This window comes from Salmo salar, chromosome ssa18 (assembly GCF_905237065.1).
Source record: "Salmo salar chromosome ssa18, Ssal_v3.1, whole genome shotgun sequence".
Classification (NCBI taxonomy): domain Eukaryota; kingdom Metazoa; phylum Chordata; class Actinopteri; order Salmoniformes; family Salmonidae; genus Salmo; species Salmo salar.
The window spans coordinates 3109253-3125258 of NC_059459.1; the positions used below are offsets into that span (position 1 = coordinate 3109253).

The window sequence follows — 16006 nt, forward strand, 5'->3', positions numbered from 1 at the left end:
AATGTTTTGTCAATTCAAAGACAGGGTCACCAAAACCATAAAACCAGCTAAAATGATGCACTAACCTTTTACAATCTCCATCAGATGACACTCCTAGGACATTATGTTAGACAATGCATGCATTTTTAGTTCTATCAAGTTCATATTTATATCCAAAAACAGCGTTTTACTATGGCATTGATGTTGAGGAAATCGTTTCCCTCCAATAACCGGCAGTCAAGTCAACACCACAAATTAAATAATTAAAATTAGAAAACATTGGTAAAATATTATATTGTCATTTAAAGAATTATAGATTTACATCTCTTGAACGCAATCAACTTGCCAGATTTAAAAATAACCTTACTGGGAAATCACACTTTGCAATAATCTGAGCACTGCGCCCAGAAAAATACGCGTTGCGATACAGACTAGACGTCATGTTGGGGAGATCTAAAATCGAAAATACTATGTAAATAATCCATTACCTTTGATTCTCTTCATCAGATGTCACTTCCAGGTATCACAGGTCCATAACGAATGTAGTTTTGTTCAAAAAAGCTCATCATTTATGTCCAAAAATCTCCGTCTTGTTAGCACATGATCTAAGCCAGCCGGACTTCTCGTCATGAACGAGGGGAAAAAATATATTTATGTTCGTTCAAACATGTCAAACGTTGTATAGCATAAATCATTAGGGCCTTTTTTAACCAGAACATGAATAATATTCAAGGTGGACGAATGCAAACTCTTTTATAACGTATTGGAACGACGGTACCCAACATGAACTCGCACGCCAGGTGTCTAATGGGCCATCATCGTTCCATGGCTCTTGTTCGGTCAGATCTCCCTCCAGAAGACTCAAAACACTTTGTAAAGGCTGGTGACATCTAGTGGAAGCAATAGGAAGTGCCAAAATATTCCTCAGCCCCTGTGTTTTTCAATGGGATAGGTTTAAAGGTAATACAACACATCAGGTATCCACTTCCTGTCAGAAAATGTCTCAGGGTTTTGCCTGCCAAATGAGTTCTGTTATACTCACAGACACCATTCAAACAGTTTTAGGAACTTTAGAGTGTTTTCTATCCATATATAATAAGTATATGCATATTCTAGTTACTGGGTAGGATTAGTAACCAGATTAAATCGGGTACATTTTTTTTATCCAGACGTGCAAATGCTGCCCCCTAGCCCTAACAGGTTAAGGAAGAGTGTTAACCTTTCTGGTTATAACCTTCTGACTGGCTCTCGTTCAGGCAAATGAGAAATAAGTGCACTCAGGCTATCCGGAAGGCCAAAGTTAGTTCGTTTAAGGAGCAGTTCTCTCTGTGGGTCTAACCCCAAGAAGTTCTGGAAAAAGGTTAACTTGTTATGGATAGGAGGCAGTATTTTCACGGCCGGATAAAAAACATACCAGATTTAATCTGGTTATTACTCCTGCCCAGAAACTAGAATATGCATATAATTAGTAGCTTTGGATAGAAAACACTCCAACGTTTCTAAAACTGTTTGAATGGTGTCTGTGAGTATAACAGAACTCAAATGGCAGGCCAAAACCTGAGAATATTCTGTACAGGAAGTACCCTGTCTGACCATTTCTTGGCCTCCTTTGTCATCTCTATCCAAAACAGAGGATCTCTGCTGTAACGTGACACTTTCTAAGGCTCCCATAGGCTCTCAGAAGGCGCCAGAACGTTGAATGATGACTTTGCAGTCCATGGCTGAAAAACAGTAGCGCATTTGGATAGTGGTCGATCTGAGAACAATGAGACAGGTGCGCGCGTGCACGTGAAGAGTCCATTTTACATTTTCAGTCTTTGAACGGAAACGATTCCCGGTCGGAATATTATCGCTATTTTACGAGAAAAATCGCATAAAAATTGATTTTAAACAGCGTTTGACATGCTTCGAAGTACGGTAATGGAATATTTAGAATTTTTTTGTCACGAAACGCGCCGGCGCGTCATCCTTCGTTACCCTTCGGATAGTGTCTTGAACGCACGAACAAAACGCCGCTATTTGGATATAACTATGGATTATTTGGAACCAAACCAACATTTGTTGTTGAAGTAGAAGTCCTGGGAGTGCATTCTGACGAAGAACAGCAAAGGTAATCCAATTTTTCTTATAGTAAATCTGAGTTTGGTGAGTACTAAACTTGGTGGGTGTCTAAATAGCTAGCCTGTGATGGCTGGGCTATCTACTCAGAATATTGCAAAATGTGCTTTCACCGAAAAGCTATTTTAAAATCGGACACCGCGATTGCATAAAGGAGTTCCGTATCTATAATTCTTAAAATAATTTGTTTTTTGTGAACGTTTATCGTGAGTAATTTAGTAAATTCACCGGAAGTGTTCGGTGGGAATGCTAGTTCTGAACGTCACATGCTAATGTAAAAAGCTGGTTTTTGATATAAATATGAACTTGATTGAACAAAACATGCATGTATTGTATAACATAATGTCCTAGGGTTGTCATCTGATGAAGATCATCAAAGGTCAGTGCTGCATTTAGCTGTGGTTTTGGTTTTTGTGACATTATATGCTAGCTTGAAAAATGGGTGTCTGATTATTTCTGGCTGGGTACTCTCCTGACATAATCTAATGTTTTGCTTTCGTTGTAAAGCCTTTTTGAAATCGGACAGTGTGGTTAGATAAAGGAGAGTCTTGTCTTTAAAATGGTGTTTAATAGTCATATGTTTGAAAAATGGAAGTTTTCGGATTTTCGAGGAGTTTGTATTTCGAGCCACGCCCTATCATTGGATATTGGAGCGGTGTTCCGCTAGCAGAACGTCTAGATGTAAGAGGTTAAAGACCTCTTGAATTAACCCTCCTCCTCACAGCTGTCCATGTCCCTTAATATTGATGATGTGGTTGTTACTGACAAGAAGCACATGGCTGAGCTCTTTAATCACCACTTCATTAAGTCAGGATTTCTATTTGACTCAGCCATGCCTCCTTGCCCGTCCAACATTTCCTCATCTCTCACCCCTTCTAATGCGACTAGCCCTGATGCTCCTCCCTCTTTTTCCCTGCCCGCTACAAAGTTTCTCCAGGCGATCACTGAATCCCAGGTGCTAAAGAGGCTCCTTAAATTTGACCACACAGAAATATCTGGGTCAGATGGTTTAGACCCTTTATTCTTTAAGGTTGCTGCCCCTATCATCGCCAAGCCTATCTCTGACCTTTCCTGTCATCTCTGGGGAGGTTCCCATTACTTGGAAGGCAGCCACGGTTCGTCCTTTATTTGAAGGGAGAGATCAAGCTGATCCTGTTATAGGCCTATTTCTATTTTGCCCTGTTTATCAAAAGTGTTGGAAAAACTTGTCAATAATCAACTGACTGGCTTTCTTGACGTCTATAGTATCTTTCTGGTATGCAATCTGGTTATGGATGTGTCACTCAATGATGTCACCATTCCCTTGATTCTAAGCAATGTTGTGCTGCTAGTTTTATTGACTTGGTCAAAGCTTTGATACGATAGACCGTTCCATTCTTGTGGGCCAGCTAAGGAGTATTGGTGTCTCTGAGGGGTTTTTGGCCTGGTTTGCTAACTACCTCAGAGTGCACTGTATAAAGTTAGAACATCTGCTGTCTCAGCCACTGCCTGTCACCAAGGGAGTACCCCAAGGCTCAATCCTAGGCCCCACGCTCTTCTCAATTTACATGAACACAGCTCAGGCAGTAGGAAGCTCTCTCTCATCCATTTATATGCAGATGATAGTCTTATACTCAGCTGGGCCCTCCTTGGATTTTGTGTTAAACACTCTACAACAAAGCTTTCTTAATGTCCAACAAGCTTTCTCTGCCCTTAACCTTGTTCTGAACACCTCCAAAACAAAGGTCATGTGGTTTGGTAAGAAGAATGCCCCTCTCCCCACAGGTGTGATTACTACCTCTGAGGGTTTAGAGCTTGAGGTAGTCACCTCATACAAGTACTTGGGAGTATGGCTAGACAGTACACTGTCCTTCTCTCAGCACATATCAAAGCTGCAGGCTAAAGTTAAATCTAGACTTGGTTTCCTCTATCTTAATCGCTCCTCTTTCACCCCAGCTGCCAAACTAACCCTGATTCAGATGACCATCCTACCCATGCTAGATTACGCAGTCGTAGTTTATAGATCGTCAGTTGAGGGTGCTCTCGAGCGGCTAGATTTCCTTTACCATTCGGCCAACAGATTTGCCACCAATGCTCTTTATAGGACACCTCATTGCACTCTGTACTCCTCAGTAAACAGGTCATCTCTGTATACCAGTCGCAAGACCCACTGGTTGATGCATATTTATTAAACCCTCTTAGGCCTCACTCCCCCCATCTGAGATATTTACTGCAGCCTTCATCCTCCACATACAACACCCGTTCTGCCAGTCACATTCTGTTAAAGGTCCCCAAAGCGCACGCATTCCTGGGTCACTCGTCTTTTCAATTCGCTGCAGCTAGGTATTGGAACGAGCCGCAACAAACACTCAAACTGGACAGTTTTATTTCAATCTCTTCATTCAAAGACTCAATCATGGACACTCTTACTGACAGTTGTGGCTGCTTTGGGTGATGTATTGTTGTCTCTACCTTCTTGCCCTTTGTGTTGTTGTCTGTGCCCAATATCTTTTGTACCATGTTTTGTGCTGCTACCATGTTGTGCTGCTGCCATGTTGTGTTTCTATCATGTTGTTGTCATGTTATGTTGCTACCATGCTGTGTTGTCACGTGTTGCTGCCTTGCTATGTTGTTGTCTTCGGTCTCTCTTATGTAGTGTTGTTGTCTCTTGTTGTGTGTTTTTGTACTATATCTTTTTTTGCATCCCAGCCCCATCCCCGCCGGAGGCCTTTTGCCTTTTGGTAGGCTGCCATTGTAAATAGGAATGTGTTCTAAACTAACCTGCCTAGTTAAATTAAGGTTAATAAAAAAAAATGTATCAGCCTATGTGACATCAAATAGGGCCAACCAACTTTCTGGTAGAGAATGCAGTGATGATTACAAAAATTGTTGCCTGAAATAAAGCACAGTGCACTATGATAAACTGCATTTAACGGCTTCCATAAAGTGGCAGTTACGTTCATATAGAGGATGTTGCAATAGTCGACAACCGATAGGAACGTCAACTGAATAATCTGCTTTCTACTCTTTAGTGAGTTGCAGGACCTATTTCTATACAAGAAGCCCATTTTATTCTCAGCTTCTTAACTAACTGATCATTATGTTTTTTAAAAGACAGCGTTTCATCTATCCAGATGCCCAGATATTTGTGGGCACAGACATGATCAATATGGACTCTATCCAAAGTACATAGGCTTAAATCATCAGAATTGTTTATGTGCTGGAGAATAACATATACTTTGTTTTTTTTACCTGCATTCAGTAATACAATGAAGGCAGACTATAGTTCAGATAGAGCCTGGTCAACCGTGGGGACAATAGCATACACAACAGTATCATCGGCATACAAGTGCACGTTATCATTTTTTACAGACAAGTTGATATTGTGAACAGTGAAAATTACAGGACCCAGAATCAACCCCCGCGGGACACCTTTTGTAATATCCAGTAAACCTGTTTTAACATCCGTACATAAACAGTGCATTCGGAAGGTATTCAGACCCCTTGACTTTTTCCACATTACAGCCTAATTCTAAAATGGTTCCACACACAGCCTACAAGCCACTGATGCAGACCTTTGGAACATCTACATTTTGCTTCATAGTCTAATAAATTAATGTAATATAGCCTACACCTTCACAATAAAACCATTATTTATTTTAGACAGGTCTAAAGAAACATGATATGAAGGAAATGTAGTCTATTTCAGAAGAACAGAATAGCATACTCTGAGTTGTCCTTATGTTAGGTCCTGATCTGGCTATGCCATATCATTTAGCAGACTAGATTTTCTTAGAATTCCGTGGCATTATTTTATAGTATGAAGAATACAAATGAACAAAGCTGAATAAAATAGAAAGGCTATTTTTCTCCAAACGATTTGATGGAGTGCGCACATGCGGCTATTCTGTGTTGAGCGGTTAACAAAGAAATAGGTACTCTTTTATGCTTAATTTAGAGTTATTAATGAAACGTTAGTTGTTCTACAAACACTGGGCTATATGTTTTTATTTTTAATACATTGTAAGGCTGCATGATGTGACTAATGATGATTTGAAAAAAGTTGCTTGAAAGGCATGAACTCTGCTTTGTTTTTTGCGCAGGCTGTACACACTTCGTCAGTCTCTCATTTACACTTGATAATGCTTCCAATTTCCCAGCGGCATCCCGTTTGTCTGGCCATAATGCACCCTAAAAAAAAAAACATGCCTTTTGCAGCCCTTCTCCCTGTGTGCTGCCTGCTCCGAAGCACCACTCACCTCACTCACACAGCTCTCCATCACGTCAGCTGGTCTTTCACACAGGCTATAAGTGAAGACAGACACATCGGGGACGCAACTGTCCGTGTCCTTATCCAATTCCGAGGTGCATATTGAAGATATTGTAAGAACTGTCCACATTTACTTTTTGTCAGCCACAAGATGAGTAGGCCTGAAGAGCAGCAAAAGCACTAGCCTATGTCAATCTACTATCCCCCATAGTACAAAAGTTGAGCTATTCTATGCGAGAAATACATATTCCAAACAAAATCTGGGACAGTTGTGGGATGCGATAGATCCCAAATTAACACAACCACTATAATAAAAAAAAAATGAAAAAGGTTTTTGCCGAATGAGGCTGACGCAACACATCAGAATGTTTAGCTGAAGATGTTGATCAACTATTACACTTTCTTCACATTATAAGCGCAGCGTTGCACACACGGCAGTAGGTTATAAGCGCGAATGTTCCATTAACGGGAAAACATTATCAAAATTGACCACAAATGTGATTATGCATGTTATGCTTTTATTATAAAGGTGCATTTTTATGGTGAAAATGATCTTCCCAAAACTTGAAACTCGTGCTGCATACAGTATTATAAAGTGGATTAATGTGCTTATTTTTAAGAAGTTATTTGGCCACTTTAGTTATGATACAAACCTTATCAAAACATGAGGTGTGCGACTAGGATTCGACAAAGTAAAACAAATTAAGTATTGTTTCTTGCATTAACCTGTTCATCAATCACAAGTGATAACATATAATTTGTAAGTGATAGGCTAATATTGTCACCCATCAGACTATTCTTGATTTAATCTTGGCTTTACATATACTAAATAATATATGTGTGAAGTTCATTTTGATTTAGAATGGACCATTAACATGCACCTGACTTGAAACGGGCAGGGGAAAAAAATACATTTCATCTCTGCACATAAATAGCGAATGGAGGACACTTTTCCTGTGGTTCTTTTTCATACTTTCATACTCCTGTTGTAAAGATAAGCAAGGTGTTTTATATTTGCTTAATATTAGGAAAGTTGAGAAATAAATATAGTAGGCTTAGCCTATAGAAAGCTGATGGGATTCTTCTCTTTTTAAGAGAGGCCATCAATCTGTTTTCTCGCACAATTGCATAGCCTATAGAAATGTTGTGCAACATGACCTCATGGACTCTCATGAAGTGTTTGATTAGATTTTCGATGGCATTTGCATTGATGTCATAGTGATTAGAGGGACAATAGTGCTGAGTACCAGGCAGTTAGCAAATTTGGTTGGCTACTAATGACCATTAGCAGCATTAGAGCTTGGAGAAGCCTAATTACCGTGACTAAATGGTCATGTGGAATTTGACTGACTCGTGACCACTGGTTTGGCAGTAATACGGTCACCACAACAGCCCTAATCTACACACAATACCCCATAATGACAAAGCCAAAACTGTTAATTTAGACATTTTTCAAAATGTAATTCACCCTTTGCTATGAGATTCGAAATTGAGCTCAGGTGCTTCCTCAGGTGACACCCCTGTCGTTCTCCACTAACATCAAGGCGGTGACCCGATCCTGTAGGTTCATGCTCTACAACATTCGCAGAGTACGACCCTGCCTCACACAGGAAGCGGCGCAGGTCCTAATCCAGGCACTTGTCATCTCCCGTCTGGATTACTGCAACTCGCTGTTGGCTGGGCTCCCTGCCTGTGCCATTAAACCCCTACAACTCATCCAGAACGCCGCAGCCCGTCTGGTGTTCAACCTTCCCAAGTTCTCTCACGTCACCCCGCTCCTCCGCTCTCTCCACTGGCTTCCAGTTGAAGCTCGCATCTGCTACAAGACCATGGTGATTGCCTACGGAGCTGTGAAGGGAACGGCACCTCCATACCTTCAGGCTCTGATCAGGCCCTACACCCAAACAAGGGCACTGCGTTCATCCACCTCTGGCCTGCTGGCCCCCCTACCTCTGAGGAAGCACAGTTCCCGCTCAGCCCAGTCAAAACTGTTCGCTGCTCTGGCACCCCAATGGTGGAACATGCTCCCTCACGACGCCAGGACAGCGGAGTCAATCACCACCTTCCGGAGACACCTGAAACCCCACCTCTTTAAGGAATACCTAGGATAGGATAAAGTAATCCTTCTAACCCCCCCCTTAAAAGATTTAGATGCACTATTGTAAAGTGGTTGTTCCACTGGATATCATAAGGTGAATGCACCAATTTGTAAGTCGCTCTGGTTAAGAGCGTCTGCTAAATGACTTAAATGTAAATGTAGATTGCTGAGGATGTTTTATTTAATACATTTTAGAATAAGGCTGTACCGTTACAAAATGTGGAAAAAATTCAGTGGGTTTGAATACTTTCCAAATGCACTGTACATTGTGTTCTATCTGTCAAATAATTTTTAAACAAGCTACGTTCAGGCTGCTCTAGGCCAATTGAGGAAAGCGTCTGAATTAGCAGTGAGTGATCAAAAGTATCGAAAGCCTTCGACAGGTCAATGAAGAGGGCAGCACAACATTTCCTTTTATCCACAGCGTTAACCACATGATTTATAACTAGGGATGCAGCTGAGATGATGCAATGACCTGGTCTAAAACCCGACTGATGTACATTTAGAATACATTTCAAAGTTCTTAGCTAAGAGATAATCAAGGATTCTAATATTTTTGCTAGGCAAGAAAGTTTAGAAATAGGCCAATAATTATTTAAGTCTGGGGTCACCACCCTTGTGAAGGGGTTGTATATTGGCCGCCTTCCATATCTTGGGGATAGTACCAGAAATAGTCATCAGGTTAAACATATGATTTAATGATTTAGAAATCGGGAGCAGAGAGCTGCAGCAAAAATGGATCCAACATATCAGCCCCAGTGGATTTTCCAACAGTCTTAAGCAAGGCATCTAGCACATCACATATAGTAAATTGTTGACATGAAAACAAAGATTCACTCGAAGTTGATGGGTTTAACAGTCGAGTCAGCTAGGTGCTGGAAGAGCTGTCGATTGATTGACAAGGGTCAATTAAAGCACCGTTTCTCTCAAATACAAATGCTGCCGAAATAAAATGATGATTGAAGCGTCACTTATTCCATTCTTCTCAGTTATGATGCCGGAGTCAGAACTTGCTTAGGCAGGGAAGAAAAGGAATTTGTATTCTTCAGTGCTTTTACTGTTTTCCAACAGCATTGAGATTGCCTGCAATGACAACAAGCTCAGTCTGATGATGCTGCTGTGACACACCGCCCCAGACAATGATGGATCCTCCACCTCCAAATCGATCCCGCTCCAGAGTACAGGCCTCGGTGTAATGCTCATTCCTTCGACGATAAACGTGAATCTGACCATCACCCCTGGTGAGACAAAACCGTGACTCGTCAGTGAAGAGCACTTTTTGTCAGTCCTGTCAGGTCCAGCGACGGTGGGTTTGTGCCCATAGGCGACGTGTTGCCGGTGTACCTGTCCCGCAGGTGTGATGTTCGGATGTCCTGATCCTGTGCAGGTGTTGTTCCACGTGGTCTGCCTCTGCGGGGACGATCAGCTGTCCGTCCTGTCTCCCTGTAGCGCTGTCTTAGGCGTCTCACAGTACGGACATTGCAATTTATTGCCCTGGCCACATCTACAGTCATCATGCCTCCTTGCAGCATGCCTAAGGCACGTTGACAGATGAGCAGGGACCCTGGGCAGGGACCCTGGGCATCTTTCTTTTGAGTCAGTAGAAAGGACTCTTTAGTGTCCTACGTTTTCATAACCATGACCTTAATTGCCTACCGTCTGTAAGCTGTTAGTGTCTTAACGACCGTTCCACAGGTGCATGTTCATTAATTGTTTATGGTTAATTGAACAAGCATGGGAAACAGTGTTTAAACCCTTTACAATGAAGATCTGTGAAGTTAATTGGATTTTTACGAATTATCTTCGAAAGACAGGGTCCTGAAAAGGTACATTTCTTTTTTTGCTGAGGTTATATACATTTGCTACAATTTCTAAAAACCTATTTTTGCTTTGTCATTATGGGCTATTGTCTGGAGATTTACGAGACAAAACAAACAATTGAATCCATTTTTGAATAAGGCTGTAACTTAACAAAATGTGGAAAAAGTCGAAGGGTCCAAATATTTTCCAAATGCACTTTATGCTTGAAAATCTGGAGATCCTAAACATGTTTATGTTAACTACTGGTCAATTACTCACTGGTCCATAGTGTATGGCCACCATTCTTTACCTGATTAAAGGTATAAATAATGACTGTGTTTTTCCCTCCTCTCCTCTCATTCACTCTCTGCACCTCTTTTCTTTGTTCTTTATTTGGATCCCCATTAGCTGACGCCTTGGCCCTAGCGACCGCTAGTCTCCCTGGAGTCCACAAAAGAAAGACATTACAAGCATAACAGAGATGCCCCTAAAACATATGAAAAACACTGTCAATTTTGCAGTTGTCACAATGGACAACGGTAGACATCACAGACATTGAATAAGGAACAGTGAGACGAGAGAACTCAAAGAAACAAAATACTTCTGACACAAACCCTCTTAACTTCCCTGACTCTCTCTCACGGTCTTTATCCCCAATAAAGAAATGAAAACAGTTGCAAGCTGTGGGACTGCCTCCTTTAAAATAACAAATAATCTTAAAACATTTTTCTTCTGCCTTCTCTCCCTCAGACGGACCGAGCGGTGCAGTTGCTGTTGGAGACTAGTGCTGACAACCCCAGTTACTACTGTGACTCGCTGAAGGCGTGTCTGGTGACCACCATCACCTCCTCAGGGCCCTCCCAGAGCACCATCAAACTAGTGGCCACCAACATGATCGCCAACGGCAAGCTGGCAGGTAACTGGAAGCCATATAATTAAATATAACTCTAGTTTATGGAAGGTTTATGACATCTGCCACTCTAGTATTTTATTTCTAAGCTGCCCTCCCAGAGCACCATCAAACTGGTGGCCACAATCATGATCGCCAAAGGCAAGCTGGCATGTACTGGTGGCCATAAAGCTAAATAGAACACTAGTTCCATTAAGTTTTATGATGTCAGTCACTCTAGTATTACACTGTATATCTACGCAGGTGGCAACAAAGAGACTATTGTTTCAACTGTGGTACCATTGTGGTGTATGCCATGGGATCTTCCTACCTTGGCTCTAATACCCAGACCAGCCTAGGCAGAGCCTCTGCCATTGCACAACCCCCACCTCTAGTTCTATGGAGTAGGTTGTGTGTTGAGTGTATTATTATGCAGTGTATTATTACCACGGTCCCCTTCTGCAGCACAACAGCTCACATAACAGGTAGTTTAACTCCACAGCCCATAAAAAAAGGCCTTGTAGCGCAGTTATAGTTTCCCTTAGTAATCAACCCTCAACCACCCTCATCTCACACACTCCATCACTCTCTCTGTCTCGCTCTCTCTCACTCTCTTTTTCTCCGTCTGTCAGAGGGAGTGCAACTGCTGTGTTTGATTGACAAGGCTGCGGACGCATGCCGATACCTGCAGACCTATGGGGAGTGGAACCGCGCTGCCTGGCTGGCAAAGGTAACTTATCTTTCACTCATCTGTCCATCATCAGTATCCCATTTAAAGTATTAGGGCCAGAGAAACTCTCAAATCATATTGCTGGGCTGGCATCAAGGAGATGGTTCGTTGCAAATCAAGAGTGTACTGTAATATAAAATGTTGTAGTATTTAAGATAAAGCCTATAAAACATAATTTAAATTATAACTTGATCGCTTATGTGTGCCTCTGTATGCGCATTTGCCTGCACATGTGTGTCAGGTGCGTCTGAACCCGGCAGAGAGCTCAGACGTGCTAAAGCGTTGGGCAGAGCACCTCTGCTCCCCCCAGGTCAACCAGAAGTCTAAGGCCATCCTAGTGCTGCTGTCCTTGGGCTGCTTCCATAAAGTAGGAGAGATGCTCCAAAGGTAACAGTAACAGCCTCTCTCTCTCTCATGTTCCCTATTATCAGCTCCTCTGGGACTTTATTCTGCTTTTTGCTCAGCTCTGTGTTAACCATGACTCTGTCTCCATATTGGTCCTCATTGTCTAACTTAGAGCATTTACAAAGGTGTGGTGGTGCTCTCCTACCTTGCTTGTCTCATCACATTCAATATTGATCTGCTCTGTGTAAGTAGACCTGCTGTCTCAGTGGCAGCCTGCATTTTAATGTGCCTCTCCCCATGACACATCTCAAATGAAATTAGAAAGGCGTGTGGCTGGCAGGTTGACGTGAAACTTCAAGAAAGTTGTGATGAAAGTCTATGATGTCTCTTCCACCCCTCCTCTATTTCTCTCTCTCCTGTCTCTACCTCTTTCTCCCATCCATCCATTCATCCATCAATCTCAACTGTGACAGCATGAGGTACTTTGACCGTGCAGCGCTCTTCATTGAAGCCTGCCTGAAGTACGGTGTGATGGAGGCCAACGATTCCACCAATATCCTTTCAAAGTCAAGACATCATACAGTCTGGCTGTGCAAATCAGGTTATTCTCAATCTTTCTCACAAAGTTTGTCTAGTCTAATACTACAGCAGTCTGGAACAGAATGGACTTACTGTACCTTTATAGTACAGTTCACATGCTTTATTTTCTTTACCTGAAGAGTGGACACCACACTACCTTTTGTACTTTGATGTTTTATTCAGACAGAAGAGAGGGAGATTGATGTATAGGTGAAACAGTATGAAGGGTTGAGGCGGGGATTGAACCCCAGTCTCCGGGGTTGTGGTACACAGTATGTGCAGAGCCAGAAGTGTTAACACTCAACTACAGGCTGAACACTTCACATCCTTTATCCAACCAGATCTTACTGTGCATTGGGGTTTGTCTGTTTCTTGTTTTTAGCACACTTTATTTAGCAACTTAAATTCACTGCCCCTCTTTAAATAGCTAGGTTAGGCTACTTTCTGTCTAAGATATCAGAGAACTCGAACACAGAGAACAAAAACTCTGATTGTTATCCTGGAGGGGCATACTCTGCTAGGTTAGCCCATGAGAGTAGTCTGCTGTGTGTCTGTTCCATGAGTAATCTTGATTGAGAGGAATCGAAAGTGTTGTTGTGCAGAATGTCCTGGGTTCGGGCCCATTGAGTGTTTTTATTTGATACCATTTCCCAGTGTTTTCTCCTTGACCTATGTGTTGCCACATAAGCTGATCGGGGCTGCGTTCGTGGACTACGCCCGACTGCTGCGCACCCTGGGCCTGAGGGAGAGCGCCGCGTTCTGGGCATCGCGGGCAGGGGGCGCCGGAGAGCAGCTGCTGGAAGAACTCTTCCAGGGAGAGGGGGCAGTGCCCGAGGAAACGGAGGGCATGGAGAACACCGAGTGATCCCTGAGTGTGGAGGAGAGGGGAGGAGTTTCCCATAAGCAAAGATTTATGATCAGCTAACGCTCACCCCTCCTAATCGTAACTATTACAGGTGAAAATGCAAAACTGATCTTGGATCAGTGTTCTAGGGGCAATTTAGGGGGAGAGGAGAGGAAGTGTTTGTCACTGGAGATTGCCATGTCTGTTAATATGTTTATGTGTGTTCTGATTCATCACATGATCAGTGTATGTGTATGCATGTCGATTTCTCCCCCAGTGGCAGGCCAAATGGAACCATACACTCACTCACACAGCAAATGCATACATTCATCTAATGCATCAATTTATGGTTATTAAGAACAGATTAAGAGATTATAATCAGTTTTTGTTGATTGATTTGAGGTTTTGAATGGTCTGTTAGCTTTATTTTGAGTGTTTTGTAATAATCTGACTCTTCTGTGGAAGATTCAAAGTTTGCTGACTGTCGATGTACTGCAATTACTGTTTAAAGCAGTTAAAAGTGGCACAACCTTTTATCCTTCAACATTCTGTATTATGCACTCCCTTTTATTTAATCCTGGTGTCAGTGTAAATTAAATTAATGTTTAAATGTTTGAATGAATGACATTAGGTCAAGTGAGTGTCCATTCCCTGTAGCTCAGACATGAAACATGTCCCACACAGTGTACCTGACCTGGGTTCAAATACTATTTGAAATCTTTCAAATACTTTGAGTGTTTGCTTTAGCCTGCTTGGAGTGTCAGATGGGTGTGGTTTGCACGGTTGAGACGTATCTATTGGTTATATTGCAACAGGCAAGCTCAGTCAAGCACAGCTAAGTATTTGTGGTAGTATTTGAGCCCCGGTCTGCTGTGTAGTAACTGAGAGTAGGTGGTATAGAGTAGCTCTATTAAGACTGACCAAAGCCAGGCATAGTTAGCACAGGGGACTGCATTCATCAACTTGTCCCTCCATTACAGATGGGACACTGATGAGGCTCTTCCTCTAGTCTAGTTAGCCAGGATTGTTTGCGCTAACAGACACAGTATATTATACCCCTACACAGAAGAGAGGATTTGACCACTGTTAGCTATAAGGGCTTCTTGGTTAATATATAAAATGTGGGCATGAAGTATTCAACAGTTGGATTGCAGATTGATCTCCAGCTTTTTCCTATAAGGACATAAGATGTCAGTTTTATTGTGTGTTTTCTGATGTGTGAAGTATGAAGATGTCTCATTAAAATATAATGTTTAGCAAATCATTCTAATGGACCAGAAAAGACAGAATCAGCATGAAGTTGACTGCTGTTCTGTCAAGATCACTAAAAGTCCTCCCTCATCAGGAGCATGGCATTGGCTGGTACCAGGCTCAGGACTAAAATGAACCAATCAGCAAGTACTTCCTGTTGCATACTGTAGGGTTGCAATTCTAAAGGATCCACAAACTGCATTACACAATCTGTATCTAAGTACAGTTGAAGTCAGAAGTTTACATACACCTTAGCCAAATACATTTAAACTCAGTTTTTCACAATTCCTGACAATTCATCCTAGTAAAAGGTCAGTTAGGATCACCACTTTATTTTAAGAATGTGAAATGTCAGAATAATAACAGAGAGAATTATTTATTTCAGCTTTTTTTTCTTTCATCACATTCCCAGTGCGTCAGAAGTTTACAAACACTCAATTAGTATTTGGTAGCATTGCCTTTAAATTGTTTAACCTGGGTCAAACGTTTCGGGTAGCCTTTCACAAGCTTCTCACAATAAGTTGGTTGAATTTTGGCCCATTCCCCCTGACAGAGCTGGCGTAACTGAGTCAGGTGTGTAGGCCTCCTTGCTCGCATACGGTTTTTCAGTTCTGCCCACAAATATTCTATGGGATTGAGGTCAGGGCTTTGTGATGGCCACTCCAATACCTTGACTTTGTTGTCCTGAAGCCATTTTGCCACAACTTTGGAAGTATGCTTGGGGTCATTGTCCATTTGGAAGACCCATTTGCGACCAAGCTTTAACTTCCTAACTGATGTCTTGAGATGTTGCTTCAATATATCCACATAATTTTCCATCCTCATGATGCCATCTATTTTGTGAAGTGCACCAGTCCCTCCTGCAGCAAAGCACCCCCACAACATGATGCTGCCACCCCTGTGCGTCATGGTTGGGATGGTGTTCTTCGGCTTGCAAGTCTCCCCCTTTTTCCTCCAAACATAATGATGGTCATTATTAACGGATCTATTTTTGTTTCATCAGACCGGACCAGAGGATATTTCTCCAAAAAGTACAATCTTTATCCCCATGTGCAGTTGCAAACCGTAGACTGGCTTTTTTATGGCGGTTTTGGAGCAGTGGCTTCTTCCTTGCTGAGCGGCCT

General features: G+C 42.1%; 1 protein-coding gene across 2 annotated transcripts in view; it reads left to right on the top strand.

Annotated features, from left to right (window-relative positions):
* The window catches only part of wdr11 (WD repeat domain 11), a 226940-nt gene extending 211993 nt beyond the window's left edge, over positions 1-14947 (top strand). For both annotated transcript variants that reach the window (XM_014154429.2, XM_014154430.2), the window contains exons 25-29: positions 10995-11160; positions 11766-11863; positions 12105-12250; positions 12682-12761; positions 13471-14947. In XM_014154429.2, coding sequence (XP_014009904.1) covers positions 10995-11160; positions 11766-11863; positions 12105-12250; positions 12682-12761; positions 13471-13652 — 672 coding nt within the window. In that variant the 3' untranslated portion in view covers positions 13653-14947. The remainder of the gene's footprint in view (positions 1-10994; positions 11161-11765; positions 11864-12104; positions 12251-12681; positions 12762-13470) is intronic.
* The last annotated feature ends 1059 nt before the right edge of the window (positions 14948-16006 follow it).